Below are 23,914 nucleotides of genomic sequence, written 5' to 3'. Positions count from 1 at the left end.
CAGAGGAGCAGAAAAAGTGGAGGAGTGTGTAGGGTTTACATGTTTCAGCTAAGAGAAGACATGCTCATACATCTTCTCTGGCAGCTCTGCTTTGTGAACACTGAGGTGGCAAGGAGAGAAAACAGCAACAAACACATCATAGCAGCTTAGAGAACCAAACAATGCATAAATATCCTTTAAGAAATAATTGTAGTCAAACTGTAATTTGAATGTTAGTATTTGCTAAATCATTTTTTGAAAATGAACAAAAAGGGACAGCGTAAACATGTATGAGCCGTTATTGTAAAGATGTGCTCCAGACAGAGAGATGTCTGGGTAAAAGTGTGGCACACTGTGTGAGACACGGAAGTGTCTGAAGTGCTTGTTAGTTAGCATTAATTACTAATATGAACTTGTGTGTGAAAGAGCACACAGCGTTTACTTTCCTCTTCATACACCAGCGGAAAAATGGAGAGACACTTAATCTTGTGTAACAGCTGACTATAATGACTTCACCAAAATTAAAGAGTGACTCTACTTACTTCTGCAAAATGAATATTCCTATGACTACAGCAAAGGAGATGAGGTCCGCAGACACCCACATCAGGAAGTATTTATGTGGTCCCTGGAAACACACACACACACACACACACACACACGCACAGAGTCTGAGTTTCACCTTCAACAAGCGAGGTCCACCACTGGGTGGAGCTATATGTCAACAATACAACCTCTTACCATCCAAACTGTTTTGAAATGACATGAATAATATTTTAGCAACACACTTTGATCTTTTTAATAAAGCAGATATTAAATGCCATTTACATTTGGACCAGCAGTTGTTTTAGATGTGCATTCTTTCTAAGATGTATTCAACAGGCAATGCAGTTTCACACAATCCTCAACAATGTTATGTACAGTAGCATCCGGGGATGAAACTTGCAAAACAAAAACAACAACAAACGTTGAATGGGACGTTGTCCTGAGGATAACTGACTGGTCAAGGTCAAATCTGCCATCACTGTAAATGAACAAACGGACAGTACTGCGGCCCTGCCAGCAGAAACTTTCCCTGAACCCCGGCAGGGGGCCGGGCTCACGTCCACATGTTGTCATGTAGAGTTCTGTATGGTGCTACAGACGAGGCGGGTGAAAGAGTGGCAGCGTGGGTGCTGCCCGTGTTCAGAGGTTTCAGGAGACAACTGAACTAGAGAGCCACGTGTCATACTCTACGGTGATGATGCTCGTCTCTCTACTGTGCTGGGACCTCGGATGAGTGCTGGAGAATGCAGAGGATGGCATGCTCGGTGCAGGAAATAAAGCTAGGCTCTCTTGTTGATATCACCTGTTAAAATCTAGTTTAGTCATGCAGAGGAGAGGCGGCTGAGGGAGGGGTGGCAGGTTGTCATCTAATTCTACCTACACTGAATCTACCTACAGCCAGTTTAGGAAATCTTTCACGTTTGTTTTTAAAAAGCTGTTACCAAGCAGATCTTTTCCAGGCTGGTAGGTAGAGTGGGCACATAGAAAGACTAATGCTGAACAGAGAAGGGGAAAAAGAAAGCCAAACTTTATTTACACAGAAAGTCAGAAAAAAAGAGGAAGAAAAGACGATACAGCATGTCTTGGGTTCTTACCATGAGCCAGATGGGGTAAGGCACCTTACTGAGGACATGTGGAGCCTCTGAGGAGACTGAGGACACCCCGCTGCACCAGAGCACCGAGTACAGCCAGGGCTCGTTGATGGTGTAAAGGGTGAGGTTGATGTTGTTCTGGGAGAAGTCTCTAAAGGAATCATGGACATTCAGGTAACATGTTTGAATAGAAATCCATTTGCTAAGGTGCCAGCTTGTTATCAGGTTTGCATGCGTGTGTGTTCTTACCCGATTTCCCGTGTGCTGGCCTGGTTGTATCTAAGCAGCAGTCTGCTGATGCCGCGCTGATTTAGACTTTGAGGACTCCGTTTCTCGACTGAGGTCTGGAGCAGCCCAGGTGCCAGCTGTCTCACCAGAGCTCTGTCTTCATCTGGAGTCCACATCACCTACACACAGCACAATACACACAGCTAGTTACACTTTCAGTAACATCTTGTTTTTACTGCTGCACAACCAACTGCCCCTCTGTGGACAAATTATTTTCAACATGACAGTTTAACTTTGTTCCCCCTTTCTATTCATGTGCATCTTTCATTGCTCACTGCCCATAGAGAGTAACTGCGGGAAGAATGCATATAGCTATTATTCAATTAATTTTGTCCAGAATACATAACCAAACAGACTTTGGAGAGCATTAAGCTCCTATGTACCTACCAGGCTCTGAGGAACTCCAGATTGGTGAACAGCCTGCAATGTATCATTGATCCAGCTATGGTGGCAGGGGTGCTCCACAGGAGGTCTCCTCAGCCTGAAAACCACTGTGCTGTTATGATACGAAGCCAGCTTTAGAAGCTGCTCCAGGCTGCACACACTCTGGTTGGCGATCAGATCCTTCTCGTGGGGGGACAGGGTGTGCACCGTCCAGAAGGGGTCATCCTGGAACACATAGACAGAGCGGCATGAGGATGAGGATGAGACATGGCATGAGGATGAGCACCACATAATGCGTTTAGAAAAGGTGTCATGTCAGTGGTTTTAGTGTTTAAAATACAATTACGTAATAACATTCCTGCTGCTAGAAATAGAAAAAGGCCGTTTTTGGAGATCTGCAGAAAAATTTTGGTGTTTTCATAATACTGTTGGTTGCTTTGAATTAAAGCTTTCATCCATGTGTTATGTAGAACGTTTGGAAAATGCCAGAGGGGAATAAAAATAGTAGGTTCAGTTTTCCCTCATTTCCTTCGCATCCTTTCTCGCTTCACTGCTCCCTCGCACACAGGAAAAGATCAGATGCTTTTTATCAAATAGCCATGATGTGCTTCACGTTACTGACTAAAAACCCTTGAGCTTTGTCATTTTAGTGACACTACACAATCATGTTTGGGCATATAAAAATCAGGCTATGACAGTGAATTGACGTAACAACACGCAGAAGCAGTGAGGCTTTTCTTGGAACGCGATCTCAAGCCGCAGTGAACACACATTCAGTGTAAATAGACTGAAGGGGGTAGGGTGGAGAAAACAATTCAGTCAAATAAATACTGACATCAGAGGCATAACAGCCATGTGTCTTTGCACAGCAATCTGAGCCCATAAAATAGAAGTTTAACAAACATCTATTTTAAAACGCACAATGAGTTTCAACCTTCCTTTAGATACAAAGCAACTTTTGTTTGTCATAGCAGATTTTGTGTGAGGAGAAAATGATAGAAAACAAATACATGACTGCAGGTGTAATGTAGAGGGATACAGATTCTCCTCTTTGGTAAGAGAATATGAAGATAGGCGCAGGTAATAATTAAACAAGAATACAACAACGCAGCACAGAATAATTTGATACCAGAACAGGCGGTTTTTCTGATTGGCCCACTCGTCTCGTACTTCAAGCAGGTTGAAATACACAATTATTATGAAGCACTGGTTGACCTTGAACCACTCTGCATACGGGAGAGTATATCTCTCAAGCATGAATGGTTTTCAGTATTTAGATGAAACCAGGGGATCACTGAGGCACTCAATGGGCAGATGATTTTTATCTACGTTACCTTGAGGAACCACCGTCCTGCGTTGAGCTGCTGCAGATCTGTCCAGTTGAAGCGTGACGCATTATCCGTTTGTCTATCTGGAAAAACCTTCTCTACATCTGTGGTCCTCTGTAGGGTGCGGTCGTGCATCAGGAAAGGCACTCCATCCACACTAATGATTGACAGACATTGTAGAGAGGTTACAGAGAAGCCTTGAGTGTTAAAGGCTGGAGAGAGGGCTTATTTCAGTACTGGTATGTGTGTTCATCTGTATAATTTTCTACAACCAAACTGGCATCAAATACACGAAAGAGTGTTTTTTTTCTCTCAAATCACTCACATGTTTTATAACAATTCAAACTGAGCATCTGTTTACACTGAGAAATGACTCAAAAGGATCACCAAAGGTAACTTCATCTGTAGCTCATGCAGTGCAGAGGAATAAAAGCTCTCAAAATGATATTAGATGAGAGCAGAAAAGACGGGAGTTGGTTAGAGGGTAAACTCTTAAAACATATCAAACAAGAGCCGAAGAGAAAGGGAGAGCAGAGGAGACAAGACAAGAGTTTGGCCTAATCCTGGGGTTTTTTTGGAAATTGTTGCTGCTCAGTATTTGAATACCAAATGATTTCACAGTAGCTTGTTATTCCAGTGAAAACAAAGAGAAAAACCATGAAAAAACAAAATGGCCTCACAATTTTAAATATTTGCTATTCAAATTCTTGGCTGAAAAAAGTCAACCTTTCCTCTGTGGATACCATTGTGTTTGTGTGTAATGTTGACTCCTAAAATATATCCAACCCTAACCCTAACCATACAAGGTTCCTTAGTAAAAGTACTGTAATGATGAATGACAAACGTGTGTGTGTGTGTGTCTGCTGCAGGAGTGGAGTCTCACTGTCTCTCTGGCTGTCATCAAGTCTAATTACTCAGCACAGTCAGGAGTTCAGCCGTCAGCGGCCTGCACCAATCACACACCCATTCACCTCTCATAGGACTGTACAGTGAGCACACAGGTACACACACACCAACAGACACACAGTGCCAACGTGGCTGCTAATGCAGGAGAAGAGCGTGCAGCTAACTCAGATTCAAGGGTAATTGATAATAACTTCAATAACTCTTCAACTTCACTTTAAATAAAGCCCCAACCCAAAATCACATATTCTGCACCAAAGCAAATCAACATTTCCCTCCTCTGCACAATCACTCATCCTCCATCACTGCACGAGTAGACCCATACACCCACTGTCCATCATATACCATGGCCACTGCACTACCCACCCTCCCCACTTCCTCTTCCTTCCTCCAAGTGTGTCTCTCTGAGCTCAGCCTGTCAGCTCTCATTATGCTGATGATGTCATGCCTCCATCTAATGCCTGCTGATAGACTGATCTGCTGTTGCCGTAACCTGTTCAATACTACCATCCTGTGACTGCTGTAGTTTGTATCCGACGTATGCGATTATATTATTTGTTTTTTTCCATATTGAATTAATATTACTGCTTTACCCATTTGTCTTTGAAGAAAATAATTTGTTATGACAACATAAATATTACTTTTTCATAGACCTCATGACCGCCATTATAACATTAACATTCTTTATGTCTGATACTTACAGGAGACAATCAATCACCAAAAGCAACACATTCTGTTTTAATTGGTAATACATGGTTCAGTGTGAGCTTATCTCAGTACTGGACTGGTATTTGGTTTCTTTTCATAGGTTATGAAAACATAGGGTTATCCAAAACAGCAAACAGTGAGGCAAAATAACCTGTTATTTGTTTGGCTTTGTCATTCTGCTGTATTGATCGTGCATGTGTGTACCTTATAGCCACGTCAGCCTCCAACCCAGTGACGTTCATCTGCAGAGCTCGCTGGAAGGACCATAGTGTGTTCTCTGGAGCAAGCTGCACACAAACACACAGGCCAATGACCTAGTTTACAACTTTACTGGAAGACCTACTACTGTTGAGCGAAAAAAAAAACTCAAACAAGCTATTAGTTGAACATATATGAAAATGGACTCCTTCCTCCAAACATAGATGGTCAGAATGTTGTGAAATGAAAATGGGCAGCGTTGTCGGTTGTTTTTCTTTTGTCGTTTTTTCTTTTCGTTTGTCTTTTTCTCTTCTAGTCTTCTATGATCAATACCAAGTCAATAAGTTTAACATCGCTTGTTAGAATAGCTTCTTCCTATGAGACTGTATGAGTAAAACTGATGACTTGTGACCACAGGAAAGGTTATGATGCTGTAATCAATACAGAGTCCTTCTGGGAAACGGAGTCCCGTCATGTGACTTTATTTCCCAGCTGAAGTTACTCACAGCCTCCCAGAGCCACTCCTAATTTTAGATTCCACTGTGACGATCGATCGCTTCACACGAATACCTCAAAAAGCTGGGTGTGTTTTTGAGCATGTCAGTAACTGTTATGAATAACCAGGAATTCATCTTTTCCTTCCAAGTGTTGCATAATACTGATCCAGATATTTCTTCTAAATGGTACCTGAAGGATGATTTAGGTAAGTGGCACAATAACATTGATCCAAGCACATAAATAAAACATAAAAAACAAAAAAATGTGCTTTGGTGTGTATAAATCATATTTTCATGTAGTTTTTTATGGTTACTTAACTGCTCTAATGGGCTTCTTAACATTCTAGTGGAGTCTAAAAACTAACCTCTGAGAGAGAGATGGTGTAACTGAAAACAGTTAAAGCAGACAGCAGTTAATCTGATCATAACCCATCTCTAATCGGTTCCCTTTCCTATCAAGCTGCCAAGTCTTTGCCTTTGCCAGGAAGGATTGCACAAAATCCAGATGAAAAATATATTTCTACCGTACACAAGGCATCGAGAGCTCCTGGCTCTCACCAGGTTATGTTTGTGGACTATTTTCACTTGCACAAACACACATTCATAGATTAGAACAGCCCTGCGATGTGCAGGAGAAGAAAAATTAATGAAAAACAGGGGAAGTAAATATCTAAGACCAGCCAATATCAGGTGTGTATGGCAGTGAAAGCATATCCTTTTCTGATTGGATGATACAGGTCAGCTGACTCACCATGGGTGCTCCCTGGTGGCCAATGACATCAGGCCGTTGTTTGAGGGTGGCGGGGTCCATGATGCAGGGGGAGGTGATGTACAGGGGCACCACATAGAGTCCCAGTAACACACTGAGATACAGTAGCACGACCACCACCTGGAACACTGGGAGACAGCAAACAGGTAAAAATGATACACGTCTGTGCCGATAAAGACCAGAAACAGGGGAAATGGTTAGCCCACCTCTGTTTAAAGACCAAAACCCACCTACCAGCACCTCTGAAGCTTAACATGTTATAGCTTGATTGTTTGATCTGCACCAAAAACGTGTAAAAAAGACAATCAAAAAGAATATACATACAAATGTGAACTGCTCACAATCTATTTAATCTAATTTTGATACATATTAAAAAGGGACATGTTTTTGGCAAATAATTGCCATGGTGATAATCATGTTTACACTAATAACATTAGCAGTTTCACCTGTGTGACCAGTGACCACTGTGGTTTATATGCTCAGCAAGTTTGTTTCTTTTAGTTAGCATCCTTAGTATGAGCATAAATAAAGCAACAGCACAGACACGGTTGAGAAAACTGTGATTTTTAATATTTTATGTATTGATTCGTACCCAAAAGAAAATTGTGGGGCTCTTGAATGTGGATTCTTGTGTAATTTTCAATGAGATGTGTGACACAAGTAGTTTCTATGAATGTGGGTAATGTTCAGCGCTGTTTATAACTACATGCAGTGGTCATCAGCATTGACATCAGGGCCCAAAGAGATACACTTTCCCCTGCATCCATCTCAGTGGAAGTGAGCGATGTGTGTCTGTAGTTGGGTGCGCGCACACACACACACACACACAGAAGGGGAATGTATTCGTTTCAAGGTCAGCTTCGGGGCTGGGTTGAGTAGACAACTCTTATTACACACAGGAGACTCACAGCCTTCATCCCACACACACACACACACCCTCACATCCTCTTTTCTATTCAGACTCCCCTCTGCATTACAGCAGAGATGCTCAAGTGGAAATAAGCTGGCCAAGACCCTTCTCCAAATCTCTCCAAACCTAAAATGTAGCTGAAGGACTAAACATTGCTTTTATTCATTTCAGTCACAGTACAAGGGACAAACTGCCTTGTCTAATATGAGTAGTAATCTGAAGGTACATTTAGCTATGCACATGATTTACATGACCGACTGAAGAATATATGACCACATAGCAAGCACCAATTATTGTAAACACAGTCAGAGGACAATAAAACTGCTTTATGAATGACTACGTGTTCTATTCAACGGCAGCAAGAGCTAGGCTACACACTAAGAGCTGCTTATCCTCAGAAAGAGTCCTACACTCGAGGAGAAAACAATCCAAGGTGTCCTGGCTGGAAAACATCACATGAGCCCGTAGGAATGTTCGTTATCTCCGACACCCTGGGTGGAGGTCCTGGCCTCTGTCTGCATAGTGTTAATCATTCACCACTCTTCCTCTGTGCGTCTGTGTGTGTGTGTGTGTGTGTGTGTGTGTGTCGAATGGTTCTAGCAGCAAAGAGTAACTTGTATTCTGTGATGCAGAAGTAAACATACAAGTTTTTTCTGAGCGGGCGACCTGACCAGCCACAATCCAAGACAGTGCAGTGACTGCAGCAAGAGCGCCAATGTGCAGGAACGGACCTGTGGCCTGGACAGAGATGTGAGACAGAGAAGAGAGGTAGAAAGCAGGGCACAACGAAAGAAGAAGGACACAGAGGGGAAAGATATGGTGGTAAGGGATGGGGATTAGGGTTTAAGCGAGATGACAGCGAGTGAAAGAGTTGAGAAACAAAGATAAAAGACAGAGAAGCATGGAATTACAGACATTATCTGCAATTAAGACCTTGGTAACACTTCAGAAATAACAGCTATAATTTGTAGAGGCATGCAAATGTAATGGCATAAGTTTCAGTGGTAGTCCACACAATTATCTCACAGGGACACAGTAATTATAAGCTTCTCACAACTCACTGGATATCGTTTAGCTAGTAATTGTTAGTTGGATAAATGCAGATCGAGTGTCATGTCACTACAGTACATGCAGCTTAAATGACTACAGTTTTCCCCTTCGACAATATGAAATATAATCAGAAATGTAACTCATTATATGCTTGTAAATTATCCACACACAGTGTACTTACAAAGATTTGGGTAAGAGAACAAAAAATAGACAAACATATACTCTGTATATGTAAACATAAAGACGATGCAGCTGTTGCAGGGGGGACTGACTGACAGATATGGATAGTGGTATTTGTATATCTGAATGATGCCATGTTCAACGGCCCAACCTGGAATTTATTATTCAGGTAAAAGTTTTTTTATCCAGTGCCTATAAACCAATGATCAAAGTCTAGGCTTTCCTGTGTTTCAGTCTGCTGACCTGCAGGGAGACAGGGATGACATCCCACTCTTGCCCCCATGTTTGATTGACAGATATCACCCCAACAATGGTGGTGAGCAGAGCAGCAGTTACTCCTATCTGTGTAGACAGAGGGGGAGAAATGCAGGAAATCAGAGAGGCTGTCACTTTGGATAAATACATGTACACACCCACACACCACAGAATAACCCAAAAAGCTCCCGGCCCTTTCACACCCCAAACCGTGTTTGGTTCTTGTGTTTGGTTTGCTGAAAGCAGGTCATTTACTGGCCTTTCACAACCCTGCTGGGACAACACAACTCAAACTGTAAGTTCAGAACAAGTTCAGCCAATCAGCAATGAATAAGCACACATGCAGGAACCAAGCAAATAGGGAAGTATATAAACATTCCTCCAACACAGACTACAACACACAGAGAGAGATACATGTGTTCCAACCCGCCCCCCCCCTTTCTACCTTTCACTATTCGCCCACACAAACAAGCACAGTTGCTCAGTCTCAAATTTGGCACATTACCTTATGGAGCCAGTGCAAATTTAACTGTTGCCCGAGTGCAATATGGCAAAGTGCTAAAACCTGAAGAAAAAAAACAGAGAAATAACGAGAGACACACAACATTAGAACAATACAAGTGTACTGCCTCACAAGTCTTGACTTGCTCAACATCAGAACATAATTGGTGAATTATGACAAGCAACATGTGCAACAACTGAAAAGTTGAGCACGACAAGTTTAACACCTCCACTTTGTATTAGACGTAGAACTCACCATTAAAAATGCAATGTAGGTGAAGCCAGCAGCGGTGGTGGCCAGGATGGGAACAGTGCCATCACTCCACTCCCCAGAGCGGTTGTACAGGAACCTGCAGCGACGAGAAAGTGAATAACATTTGACATACAGAGAGTTCACATTACTATCATGCCTAAATATCAATACTAAATGGTGAGAACTGAGTGCTTCCTTTAAACCAAACATTCCTTGTAGGTTGATTTACAATTATGTAAAGAGTGACACCAAGTCATTTTGACAAAACAGCCTGCAAAGATTGAAAAGCCAACCGTCTACAGTAGTTTAACAAAGGTCTTTGACATCAAGTGCCCTCCAGCTCAATGTTTTATTGTTGCACTAAACGCAGATACAACAAAGACAGACACTATTATTGGGCTTCAGGGAGAGGTCAGACCAAAGAGATTACGTGATTGTTATATTAATGGATGGGTGGCAAATTATTGGTGGCTGGTTTTTGTCTGCGGAGCTTCAGAATAGGAAACAGAATAGGAAAAGAACACTTAAAATGACAACCGAGATAAGTCTGAACTTTCTATTTTTCCCTTTTGGAAACGGATGCAGCCAGACATAGCTGTACAATAAAAACACACACACACACTCAAAAGAGTGAAGATTGGGTGTATCAATAGGGTCACAGCTGCAGAGCAAAGACAAGTGTATGAGTGTGCGCTTGTGTGTTTTGACATGACAGCTAGGGCCCATAGCACTAATTACTTTCAAAGCCTTATCAGTGATTCCAGTGGCACAGAGCCTCAGCAGGGTCACTTAGTGCTGATGCTCCTAGCCCTTTGTGAATACATTTATAATGCAGATGGACTGGGACAATCCCTGCTACTCAATCACTAGAACACATAGGGCCAGGGATGTCATCCCTATGATTATCTGTGAAATCCCCACAAAAAGCAGGAAGGAAAGCGGGAAATGTGTACTCTTCCGATTAAAAAGGAACGGCAAATGTCTGCCCGCCAAAACGGACCCCCAGAGATTAATAAAGACGGGTGAGATTGCTGATAAAAGTCGACTGAGGTGGCTGTTTGAGGAACTGGAAGAGGGGGGGTGAGGAGCATACACAGAGCAAAAACCTACTGTGGGAAAGGAATGTGAGGAGGTGATGAAAGACTATAATAAGAGGAAAGGTGACATTGTAGAGGTTACTCAGAGCAGGTGGAGAGGGGGAGGGGAAAGGTAGTGAGAAAGACAGGCCAGTACGGGACACAACAGCACGCAGCACATCAGATTCTACCATTAGACTGTAACGTGAATTTATTTATGTTATGATGATAAAACTCGCTTCCTCAATAAATACTCAGAATGTTCTGAATGATGTTTGGTCAATTATTTCTGTAAATACTTGAGGACTTAAAATCAAGTATAGCACATACTTGTGCTTTAAGAAAAATCATGTGTAGGGTTTCACATTAGAACATGCAATTGAAAACAGATTAATTCCATCTAGAGGTTTGGAATAAGACTTATCTTTAATAGCGTATAATGTTTTTTGTCACATAAACTAGTGGTCACATAGAAGTGGAACAGGGCCCAGTCATTCACAGAATAGGAAATGTTGGGCGAGCCATCTCTGTTATGCAATGGTGTAATCTGTGGAGGGCTGGGTGCTCTCTACTCAGATTAAAGCAGTGGAGAGATTAAACTGATGATTTAGGAAACCAACATGCTGACAATCATGGATAGAGGTTATTTACAGCCAAAACAATATGGTGGCAGTCGTCTGGCTCCAATTTTGACCTCAGAGCACACAGGAAGCTCTCAGTTTGGTTGTGTACTTACCAGTTGAACTCATTGTAGTCGTTATGTGCCTCCCACCAGAAGTAGAACCACACCAGCAGCAGACAGAAGGTAAAGAGGAGGATGAGGGACCACAGCAGCTCCCACTGCACACGCACAAAAATAAATACAATTAATTATTTCTGTGCATCCAATATGTTTGATGAGAACTGACATGACTGCAGTCCACTTGATGATACTGAATGCACATTCGCTGTACAACGTGATAATTAATGCAGAACAGCTGTAAATGGTGCCAAAGCAAAAGGAAAAAAAATGGATAATGAACTGAATTGCACCTTTGTGGTCACAAAGCTATTACATTGAATGTCTGTGGGAAGATTTATCGGCTTGACAAGCACAACTTCAACTTTTCTAGAAGACCAGCAGAGTTCATCAGAAGTAAACTTTCTACAGGCTTAGCTACATTGAGCACATTGTGTCAACCTGGCTGCTGACCTTTGCAGGGAGTATTCCCTTATACACTTTGCTCATTATCAAAGAATTACTTTTAATAACTTCACATGCAAGCTGACTAATTACTGTCCCCCTCTGCCATGCACTTTCGTACCACGGCAAATATTTAATTGGTTACATCTTCAGATACACACCCAGAGGCCACACTCTTCTCTATCTTTCTCGGCGTACTTCAAACACATCGACACTTTTTCTGCAAGACAAGAACTTTTACCCTTTTCATAAAGTGCAGAAAACTGCTCATCATCTAAAGAAAACTGAAAGTTGGCTGTGTTGGCTGACATAAAAATGTGCTGATAAGCCTCAGGTGACACACACACACTGGCAGTGTTGACACTGCCTCTGGGTTAAAGAGTGATATGATTTAATCATCTGACGTCAGTGGACACACAAAGTGACAGTCAACATCTTTTGATCACATTGGCAGATAAAACAAGTGGGTTAGCTCAGTGACGTGAATTCTATGTAATCTGGACAAACTGCACATAATCTGAAGACGTTTTTAATCTAAATCGCTGAATTGACAATTTTTTGGTGTTTGGACCATTGGTTGGACAAAATGAGCAATTTGAACATGTCATGTCCCATGAGTGGGGAAAAAAACAAAACAATAGACTAATCACTAATATTCGTTAGTTGCTGCCTAAATGTCCTTACAGAATCCCATGTATGTGGGCTCTGTAGGCACCGTAGTGTCAAGATAGACACTCAGTTAAGCAACCTAAGCATACCAGCTTGAATGCACCATTGTTGTGTGTGCAGAGGATCAGATTATTATCGCCTTGGCCAACTGATGCAACACACAGGTAAGACAGTCTGCCTGACCTGTTTCTATCTGGTCTCATTCCCAGTATATGTGTTTTTGATAAAATATAAAAAGGTTTTCAAATACTAAATGGAAGTTTTGTGTCATGACTCAATCCACTGAAATTATTTTCAACAGAATTTGAAGGTTGTGTTTTGACCTCAAGCTTGTTTTTAGATTTTCTTTCCCACATTTCAGCATTCACTCCCAGGGTCAGATTTAATGTGGAAATCACGATGGTATAAAGATGTATTATTTTATTTCTGGGCATTTAATGTATAACAGAGATCAATTGTAGAAAAAAGGGAAACAAGCCCCAGGGAATGCTTACCCTCTCTTATTTGGACATGGCTTCTGAAGTGCATTTCAGAGTTAAGGACAGTATTATTATGTAAGAGTGTCCTCTTACATCAGATAATATAGGGACCAAATCATTTTGGCCATCTTTAAAAGGAAATTACCCTAAAACTAGAATTTCAGGAAACTATTATTTTCAGAAGAGCTCTTTTGGTCTTTTTATCTTTACTATTTAACTTCTACATTCAGATATGTGTTATGACAAAGAGCACAGCAAATTCATTCCAGTAACAAAAAGGTCACCATGGTCTCTCTGTGGGAGACAGCTCTGCTCATTGATGAGAGAGCACCGACGCTGGTTCCCATGGTCCTTAATGACTAGCTGAAAACACCTGGGAGACCCAACCTTGCTCCTGAGAGGCGACATTGTTCACCCCGACCCTTTGATTTCCCCACCCCTCCCCTGTGGATTATGATAGATGAGACCCTGAGAGAGCAGTGATGGTGTGGTCAATAAGTTACCTACACTGAGATTTCTTTCATCAAATCGGATCACATAAACTGTATTCAAATGTCATTTCGGGGATCAGATGCTGAAGACACATCTATATTGGCTTGAATATAGCAATTATTTATCGCTCAGAGTGAAATTAATGCCTGTGTTTATCTTGCCTGCTCCATCTCCCATTTCTTATAATTACTTTCACGCACATGATGGTTGACTCAAATCAGACAGAATTGTCATCTCGTTACACTCGAGAATCAGTCCCCTCGGTCGAGTGGGCGGATTCAAAAGGTCCAAGGCAAACAAAGCAGCCTCCATTAGCTCTTTGCTCTTAGGCAATGAGCATACTGTATGCTTTACCTGAGGTACAACCGTACAACTCCTTTGAAATTAGACTGTTTACAAAAATTGCAGCACAGGGATTGCAGGGATTTAAGCAGCTTGTTGGGTCTGATGTTCTCTTCCTGTTTGCCAGCTAACTCAGCAGCAGAGCTCGTCCAGCCTGACATGACTCGGCCTGGCCTGGCCTGGTTGACATCACATTACCATTCTGCAAGGCTGGCATTTTATTCGGGAACAACACCCCATGGCACGGACTGACAGTGCGGCAACAGAAATCTATCAGAACACCACAATCTCTGGGAATCAGAGCGTCTGACGAGCAGTTTATGCTACCAGTCATCTGTGCTTTGTACTAATAATTACTGTGACGACTGTTGTGCTTCTAACTCCTTAGAGAAATCATAGAGGACAAAGGGACAAATTCTCCTTGGGAAGATTCAGAGCTATTGAATTAGCTTAAATTCAAATCATATTACGTGGTGAGCAGTAATTAATAAGTAAATCTAAAATAATGAAATGACTTTTAAAAAGAATCAAGAACCCTTTTTGTAGCTATTCTAAGTGATGTAATGAAGTCTAGACAGCTGCAATGTTTAAGATAAAATACATCTATTTTTGAATATAACTCCAGAATTAAGAAAGATTAATTGGAGCATATCAATCAATCAATCTTTATTTATATAGCGCCAATTCACAACAGTGTTATCTCAAGACGCTTTACATGAAGAGCAGGTCTAGACCAAACTCTTTAATTAGAGAGAGACCCAGCGATTCATGAATTCAAAATTAAGGATTCAAGAATTCCCACATGAGCAAGCATCAGATATTATATTGAGCAACAGTAGCAAGGAAAAACTCCCCTTGCATAAACACTTGCACAATATTAAAACCTAAAGAACAGCTTTGGTTCAGAAATAGTTAAAGATTTAAGTGACAGCCGCTGTATGTAACACTGTTTTACCTTTCTGGTTCCCTCAGTGGCTCTCTGCCTGAATTTCTTATTTGTCTTAACCTTGAATGGCTCACAGAAAGTCCAGTGCAGTGGATTACAATTAAAGCAGCCAATAATATATTTATCAAATGGGCTCATTGGATTTATAAAATCTGTTTACAGCAATAATCTTGTGAAGTTTAAAATGGCTCATATAATTCTTGAAGGTCTTTTTAATTCGCACTGATTTTCTGTAGAGCGGACATCATCAAGTTATTAACTAATATTTCCTAACATTGTGTGACTGCAGCTGCAAAGTGGAGTCTTTATTTCAAGGTCTGTAGCAGAGAATATTTGTGCCTCACTGCTTTTCACAAGATAAGTCTTAAACAGCCCAGCTTAGTAAATGTCCCCCCGTCAGTGTATGCTTAATGTAATTTGTGGCGCCTGGTAGGTGGGGTTCACCGTACCTACTTACTGTAGTTACAGCAGATAAGTGTGCAGAGATAAACTGATGTTTAAATACTTTGCATTGTTGTGTAGACTTTCTGGAGCTTTCAGTGCGATCCTTTGGGACACTCTGGAGCCCAGTCAGATTAAAACCAGGAAAATTAGGCATGTAGCGTTAAGTCAACGATTCTGTAACGGTCACAGAGATTTTTCTGATATTCATTTGCCCCAGTTTTACGTCTGAGGGACACTGCTAATGATAATAGCAACATGGTTAAATGATCAGTGTGCTCTCCCTTTGACCTCCAAGAATGCTTCAATATGTCAAACAGGATCCAGGCTAAAACACAGCGTCATGTCCATGGGATGGTTATCACTCACACTCTACAGCACAGGGCATACATGCATGGATGGATGAACACGTTTACTTACTTATTCAGGTACACACAAGAAAACGCATGCATATGGTGTATGCATTGTATACAGCAAACTAATACGTACTTTGCATCTGATTTACAAGTCAAACTACAACTGAATATGGAAACAGGATACATACATTCACACTAGTCATGCCAAGTCAAGTTATGTACTGCTGTCTTTATGTGTAAATGTATTCAAGCTGTAGCTGCAATTGTAAGCTTCAAATGCAGCTAGAGTATGCTACTGTAGCTCTCCGTGCTTAAAAGTCAACAGCAGTGGCCTACATGGGGCATAAAACACAGCCTATAAATCACACAGCCCAAGCACGTGGATTACTAGCGTAATAATAACTGCACACACTTCTACCACAGCACTCTTCAGTAGAACTACAGTATGAGCCACCATGAAAAAAACAACTGTGCATGTTTGAGTCTGTGCGCAGTTATTCATGTGTGAGGACTCAACGAAAACATTTTCTGAACACTTTTTGGGTGTTTGGCTGTGATATAACTCTAGAGCACATATTTGCATAGGACGACATTAGTCAGAGGGAAGACAAATAGTACTAAGAGGTGCTGAAAATATCCGAAGAAGCATAATACCTAAGCTTAGAGAACATGACCGACTGTTATTCTGTTTATCTATATTTATTTTCAGCTATTTACTCTGTGTAATGTGCTCTGCATGTATCTCATATACAGTATGTTTTGACAGCCAACATTAGGGTTTCCTATACCAAAAGTTATGTTACTGCACATGTCACTGCAGACCTTCCCTTTTACGTATGCAGAGAACACACAATTAATTGATGTATTCAATTAAGTACGGCAGCTTGGCCCAATATGGTGCCATCTAACATGCCAACACTGTGGAGAGAAAATATGGTGTGGGATGGTCCTGGATCAACACAAATATAGTCACGAATAAACACAAACATGCTTGTGAGTGAAAAAACTCAAATAAAGGAGAGACATTCTTTTTAGCCCACAAAAAGCATAAAAAAAAAAAGACAAAGCTGCTTTAGCACTTTTTCTTTTGCTGACTATGCTTCTTTCTCTGGGAGGCACAGGCACAGGCTCACATGCCTCTCTCTGCCTCTATCTTCACCGGATTTAACACCACAGTCCCTTGTCACATTCCTGAGCATATCCAGATAAGTCCCTGGCATTTCACACAGGGCGTGGACTTCTTTATCATGCAGCTATACCACCAGAGCGACACACACAATGTAAATGTATATGCAAACATAGGTTGGTGATCCTGAAAATTGAAAAATATGAGCGACACCTTCCGAAACCTCTACTTTTATATTATTTTGTAGATCTTCTACATTTTAAACAGGAAATCGTACTACCATCCCAGTCAACAAGTGGTACAAGTCAGCAGCCAACATGGGGTAGTGACCCCTCACTGCTTCTCTCTTAAAAAAGCAAAGCCTTAAATCTGAACACTACTCTAGTGGCAGAGGATCACATTTTGTTGCAATATTTGTGGTTGTTGTTTACCCCACTTGCAAATTCAACACACTGGCTCTAAACTGAACATTAGTACGGCATGTATGTTTTGCATTTATTGGAAGCTTGGGATCACTTCCTTAAGGTGGATAACAATCCAGATAATATGGTTGATGTTACCCACTGAATATACCACTGGGCTCAACAGCCACACACACCAGGAAGCAGCTTAGGGACTTTTCAGGGCACTTCAGTGTTAACAGGTGCATACTTCAGATTCAATATAGTTTCCTTCAGTCCCTTAGTAACAGCTTCTTTGATTCCTCCGCAGTGTGTGTGCAGCTTTGTGTGCTGCCCGAAAACTACCAGTTTCAAATAAATTACTCATGAATTGTGATCCTGCTTTGGCATGCAGTGACGTTATAGTGAAACTACAAATAAATCCTTCACTCTTTAAGGCCTTGGTTTCACAATGTGGTACATGTGAGCACATAGTCTTTGAGTGACCTCCTGCAGCTTTTCAGGTAAGATGGGAAAGTCAGCAGGTCACCTGAGACATCACCAGATATTTATTGAATTGATACATTGTACACACATTGTGCACATCCAATGTAACAGATTATAATCTTTATTATCAAAAGCACTGAAAATATCCATTATTAATCGTTTTGAATTGCAATAAGAGTGAGGTGTAAAGCTGCAACTAATGACCATTTTCATTATTCTGCTGATTCTTTTCTCAATTGATCAATTAGGCTTAATTGTTTGGTCTATGAAATGACAGAATATAGTTTCCTAAAGCCCAAGCTTCAAATGTCTTGTTTTGACCAACCAAAGGTCCAAAATCTAAAGATATTCAGATCATTATCACTCATTATCATCAACTAGACAACTAATTCAGTTGAGGATGTGATGAAAGATAAAAAAGATGAACATATGTTCCATATGACACTTTGAGGATTCATCACATCCTATAAATTAATGTCACCACATAAAATAAACAAACTATTAAATGAACAAAACTGTGGCTCCAATACCGGCCTGACAGTTAGGATTAGTCATCAGTGAAAAGATAAATACTTCCCGACAACAATATTGATTAACATGTTCCAAAGCAAAACAAATCTCAGTGTAGACTTTGACCTACATCACTATCATGTTTAGTACAAAATGCGATTCCAAAACTTAAAAGATGAATAAAGGTAACAGATGTCCTGAAGAAAAATTGAGAATTGAGGAGGCTGAGCAGATGGATATGATCCAGAAAATCATTTTGCTTTTAAGACCAACTGATACACCAGCCAATTAACAAATAAACAACAACATTAAGATCATACCAAAACAACTACTACTACTTAAGTAAAATGCAGATAATATACATAATAGCTACTTGACAGGCCAAGATCAATTATTAACCATTTATTCCATTAAAAACATCACCATCCATCCATCACACCCTCAGCCTCATCATGGAGTAACCTCACATCTGATTTATTGAAGCTTATGACCTTTCAGTCTGACAGCTGGGCAGAAAACGAGAGGACGTGAATGTGATCAGGCATAAAAAATGCAGAAGAAAATGTCAATGTCCTTTAGAAATGACTACAAGTCGTTAGTCCAAAAACTGAAATCATCATATCAAAAAAGAAATTTGATAAATACATTTCAGAGGATGCAAGAAAAACAATCAACGATTATTTGAATTCTGCTCATTTGAGCTCCTGTTCTCTTGCCATTTAAACAGTTGCTATACAAAGCAAATGAAATAACAATATGCCACTTTGTGAAATCACCATCATTGCAACCAAGTTCCTGCAACTGCAGTAACCATGTTGTCTTTCTTGTTTACCCAATAATTCACAGGCCAGAGCTAATAGAGACCATAAGATCACTGACAAATGAAGACAGAGCAGCTTTACTTCTAGTTTTGAAGCCTTTGTCTGACTGAATGGTAAAGACTGGCTAAATGGAAATACTTTCAATTATTACTGAGAGGCCAGATCGGCTTGCACTGCATGACGTGGGCTGTCTTCCTACTAAGCACCTTGAACACATAAAGACGCAGCTTCACTAAGACAGGCAGTGAACCTGAACGGCTCATTACAGTGAAGAAAAGGCAAACAACTAAAAAGAATGAAACGGAATGATCCATTTGTGGGTTATGAAGGAGTCTACAGTTGTTTCAACGTGAGATTCTCAGTTCTCATGCTTCTGTGATTCACTCGGGTCCAGTTACAGTGCATGTAGCTGATACTTGTCCTTGATTGGTCACAGTTTGTTTACTGGGATCGTTAAAGATGCAGACTATTGACATCACCTTGACCTGTGGTGGGAAGCTTTTTTGATAGAAATGTCAGCTCTCTGCTCGCGCAAACAAATACAGACAGATAGCTGATCACGCAGCGATCCATTCTTCCTCATTATTAACAGCACTAAGGCAAAGTAGTCTCTACTTACAATCATTTTGGCTCAATCTACTTTCAGGACTCATTATGGAAACAAATTAAAATAATGGCGAGGTGTAAATATCCACTTCCTAAATCAACTGAATGGACGCTGACTGCAGACTGCATGTGCATGACTGTGTGCTTCTTGCATTGGGGTCAAGACAAGTGCTATCCACCACCACACGGTCAAAACAAAGGATGAGTGCCATGGACAAAGAATGCTGACTCTGCGCTATCCTATCAGTTGGCCTGAAAGACAACCACTTGCAACAGGAAACAGAGCTACACCGTGTCCAGTTTCCTGCAAACAGGAGGGGAAAAACATCAATCTTTCTTAATTTATTGCTGCTTTTTATATGATCCAAGAGCTATCTAACATAACCATCAACCCCTGGCTGTGTTGTTTGTTTGTTGACACAGCTAATGCAGATTTACTGCAGGCAACACGTAGGTAGGTTTACTGGGTGACTCTTCGTTGCATCTGTGTGTGTGCTGAGTGACATGGGTCTATTGTCTGTGTCCTAGGTGTCTGCTTGTCTACAGTATGGTATGTGGGCATAAATAAATAATCCAACCTGGTGTGTCTGAGTGCATGTGAGTGCACTCATGGGTATGTGCTGTGTGTTTGAGTTTGTTTCAGCAACATGACCTCTGTGTCCTTCCTAAATATGGAATAGAAGAGATAAAGAGAAAGGTCAGACAAACTGCTGATCTTGTGTAGGCTTTAATACTTATCCTGGCAAGTGCGTAATACTGGGAATAATGTGTGGCTGTTCTAGCTGCTTCAAATGTGTTTAAAATTATAAAACATTAATCTAAAAAAGCATAATTAAGAAGGGAAACATTTACAGGCATACATTTAAATACTTAAAGGTCCCATATTGTGCTCATTTAAAAGTTCATACCTGTGTTTGTGTTTTCCTCATACAGATATGGCTGCTGCAGCTGTTTTTCGCCTCTGTCTGACTGCTCCATTTTAGAAGAACAAAACATTCTCACCTTCGTCATTTTCGTGTTAGCGGGAGCTGGCGTTTGGGAGGAAAAAACAATGACAGACAGCGAGGTGGATTCAGGAGGTTTTCAGTGGGCAACGACAGACGGCCTGCTGAAGGGTTGAACGAGGTTACATGATCAGCAGATCCCTTTATGACATCATAAGGGGAACCAAATCTAAAATCAAACCTTTTCACAAACATTTACTGAAAGATGGAGCAGGAGAAAAAGGGAGAGGACGGTCTTTTCTCATAGTTTGGCGATCTCGCGGCACATCAGGGACATATATTTATGTTGGAAAAACATTTAGAAGTGCATTGTGCATAATATGGGACCTTTAAAAATAAATCTATATGCCAAATACACAAACTCAATATACAACAGGCTATGATAAATGTGACTCCTATACAGAATGCTTGAACTAGAACGTAGGAGATGACAGAGGTTAATTTGACATTACAATAGTCCTCTGTTTCCAGTTGTCTATGTGGGAAACTCAAGGTCATTGAATGGGGGATATGACAGCAAGGACATATTTGGTCGAAGATAATTGTTCTTTGTAAATCAATGTTGACAGGAGATTATCTAGAGACCGTGGTGTAAGAGCACATTGCTGTGGATACCAAACACGTGGTTCTGTGGGCTTCATATGGTTTTTATTCCTTAGTATAGTCAGTAGGAGAGTACATTCAAAAATGCTCCGCGTCCTACACAGCCATCTTGTTATCAGAACAGCAAAAAGACAGTAACGTAACAGTTACAATAACAGCTTTTAAACTCAGCAGCCAAAAATAAAAAAAGAGGAATGCCATAATTATTTTTAAACACAAAATATGCATCAATCTCTCTCTGGACAGCTTCACAGTTATCATGGGAAAAGGCCGCGACAAGATACATTATACAGAGAATGAGATGATCAGGTCTCGTTCACTGCCAAACTGATGTGAGCACATGTGAGTGTGTACGTGCAGTTTATAAATATCTTGTGAGATAATCAATGACAGCAAGGGCAGCCTCAATTCTATTTCCTACTGCTTTACCAAACAGTGTTTTGTAACTGAGGGTCAAACACAATCTATAAATCTTTCAAATGTAAAACTTAAGAACATCAGTAAGATGTGAAACATTCAGACGACGTCAGTCAAATGTCATTCTAGTGCATTAACTGTGCTACCGGCACACACGTGTGTCCATCATATACCTACCGTTATTTATTTATTTATTTTTTTAAATCACTGACAGCCAGATGTTTCCAACTCCTCTTACCTTGGTAGTGTCATCATGGGAACGTTGATAGCGTTTCCAGCGGCAACCGTAGATTCCAGTGATACATGACAAACACAGCTGGCGCTCATAGACCTGGAGGGGTTGGTGTTTTACCATGCTCCTTCAGTCAGTCCTGCTTCCAGAGCTCTAACATCCCACTGACTGCGAAGTATCCTGCAAGAAAATGTAGATGCAAAGAGGATTACAAACCCATGAGACTAAACTGATCAATCCATGAATCAAATAGTTACTAGAACATGTCTGGCACTTGGATAGAAGGAAAAAAAGCATGCCTTGAAAACTTGCTTTTGATACTAAGCCCAGCCTCAAATTAAGACCTCGTTTCCCAGCTGCCGTTTCCAATGACAACTGAGACTGCTAGGGACTTTCATCAATACGATAAAGGAAGAAAAAAAAAAGGAAAATGAAATTGAAAAGAGCTTGGTGAACAAACCATCTATCGAACGTCACATTAAATTACAGTGACAATGAATATATCACACAGTCACAACATATCTCGACCAAAAGGCAGCATGTAGGCCCCATCTCTCCTTTTAATGTCAGGCCCAGAAAAAAGGCCAGGCAAAGAAAAGGCCAGTAACGTGCAACAAAGATGCAACGCAACAGTGGCATTTTAGCAAAACCCTTCAATTAATAGAATGAAAATCAATCCATGATCCTTTTTACAACTGTAATGGTCAACATGGAAGTAAACCTACATGCACGTTATCAATAACTCTGTGTTGCAGAGAACACAAACATCTTCTCTCCTGCCTTTTCTACATCTCTTTGAAAGCTATCTACTGCTTTATCTGAAATTTCTAGGCTGTAAAAGGTCGGAATCAGGGAGGCGTCTGACCTCCTTTCAATGCAGAGCAGCTGTGTAACGTCATGATGCTTTAGATGAAACACAGTAAACCTTTCATGCCTGCCTAATGCTGTGGACTTGACCATGGTGGGAAGTACCAGGCTGTGTTGACTGTGAATAATCAGAGTTATAACTCAGTCCTTTTATTGAGCTGCTGCTGATTCAGCACTGAGAGTCTGCAATCAGCTATAATAACAATAATGATATTACAGCAGTGCTGACTGTTAACACAAGTTTACCTCACACTCCAGGGACATGATAGAGCCTGTTGTGCTGCTGCTACAGCTACAAAGCACACACATCAGTTCAATCAGGGGTTGAAAGTGCATCTTGTTGTTATCAAAGCATAAACTGTCTACAACTAATGGCACCGTTCTACTAGTGGGAGTCTGAAAAACATGATTAAAAGTGTATACACACAAACAGAATATTTTAATTGGTGATATTCCTGTTTTCCTTGCCGCTTGTGAAGCACAACTAACATGTGGTTAATTCACATCTGATGTTTGAGAGCATTTCTGCATATTAGCTACACTCTTCCTGCTGTAATCAGGCTGTCTCAGACTCAGGCAGCTGCTCATTAGCATCTGCAGCAGTGGCCACGTTTCCTGTTATTAGTAAAACTGCTCTGAGGTGGGCGGGCCTGACCCAAGGGTATAATGAACATGGCCCACCCCAGCGGGACCACAAGGGTCTAGGCAGGCAATATGTAAATGTGTTACACTTTGATCAACCATATACAGCAGCTACAATCATAAATCTTTAATCATACGAACAGAGATGTAGCCAAAGAAACCTTAAGCCTAAAGACTAGGCTGACAGGCATGCACTAAATTAATATAGAGAGTCACTTTTCTTTCTACTGCTGTCCAGATACACTATGAGCCGCAGTGTTATCGATAATCAACTTATCTTATTTGAAGCCTGCACTACTCTATTGCCCAACATCAAGCTGTCATACAGCCAATCTTACCAAGTAGCTACATGGCAGTCTGAAGGATTTAGACCTTAAT

At 40.9% G+C, this 23,914-nt stretch overlaps 1 protein-coding gene across 5 annotated transcripts in view; it reads right to left on the bottom strand.

Moving 5' to 3' along the window:
• The window catches only part of gdpd5b (glycerophosphodiester phosphodiesterase domain containing 5b), a 39,750-nt gene that overhangs the window by 4,136 nt on the left and 11,700 nt on the right, over positions 1 to 23,914 (bottom strand). For 4 of the 5 annotated variants that reach the window (XR_011584145.1, XM_070828604.1, XM_070828607.1 and 1 more), the window contains exons 2-14: positions 22,034 to 22,207; positions 11,650 to 11,753; positions 9,841 to 9,934; positions 9,589 to 9,648; positions 9,072 to 9,170; positions 8,243 to 8,336; positions 6,671 to 6,816; positions 5,429 to 5,511; positions 3,620 to 3,770; positions 2,289 to 2,510; positions 1,863 to 2,020; positions 1,617 to 1,764; positions 522 to 604 (exon numbers count right to left, since the gene is read on the bottom strand). Coding sequence is in view for 4 of the 5 variants with exons in the window: in XM_070828604.1 (XP_070684705.1) it covers positions 522 to 604; positions 1,617 to 1,764; positions 1,863 to 2,020; positions 2,289 to 2,510; positions 3,620 to 3,770; positions 5,429 to 5,511; positions 6,671 to 6,816; positions 8,243 to 8,336; positions 9,072 to 9,170; positions 9,589 to 9,648; positions 9,841 to 9,934; positions 11,650 to 11,753; positions 22,034 to 22,150 (1,559 nt within the window). In the remaining variant the exon portion in view is untranslated. The remainder of the gene's footprint in view (positions 1 to 521; positions 605 to 1,616; positions 1,765 to 1,862; positions 2,021 to 2,288; positions 2,511 to 3,619; positions 3,771 to 5,428; positions 5,512 to 6,670; positions 6,817 to 8,242; positions 8,337 to 9,071; positions 9,171 to 9,588; positions 9,649 to 9,840; positions 9,935 to 11,649; positions 11,754 to 22,033; positions 22,208 to 23,914) is intronic. The other variant, XM_070828606.1, reaches the window with a different exon arrangement.

Source organism: Pempheris klunzingeri, chromosome 4 (assembly GCF_042242105.1).
Source record: "Pempheris klunzingeri isolate RE-2024b chromosome 4, fPemKlu1.hap1, whole genome shotgun sequence".
NCBI lineage: Eukaryota > Metazoa > Chordata > Actinopteri > Acropomatiformes > Pempheridae > Pempheris > Pempheris klunzingeri.
This window is presented reverse-complemented; position numbering and strand designations above follow the sequence as displayed.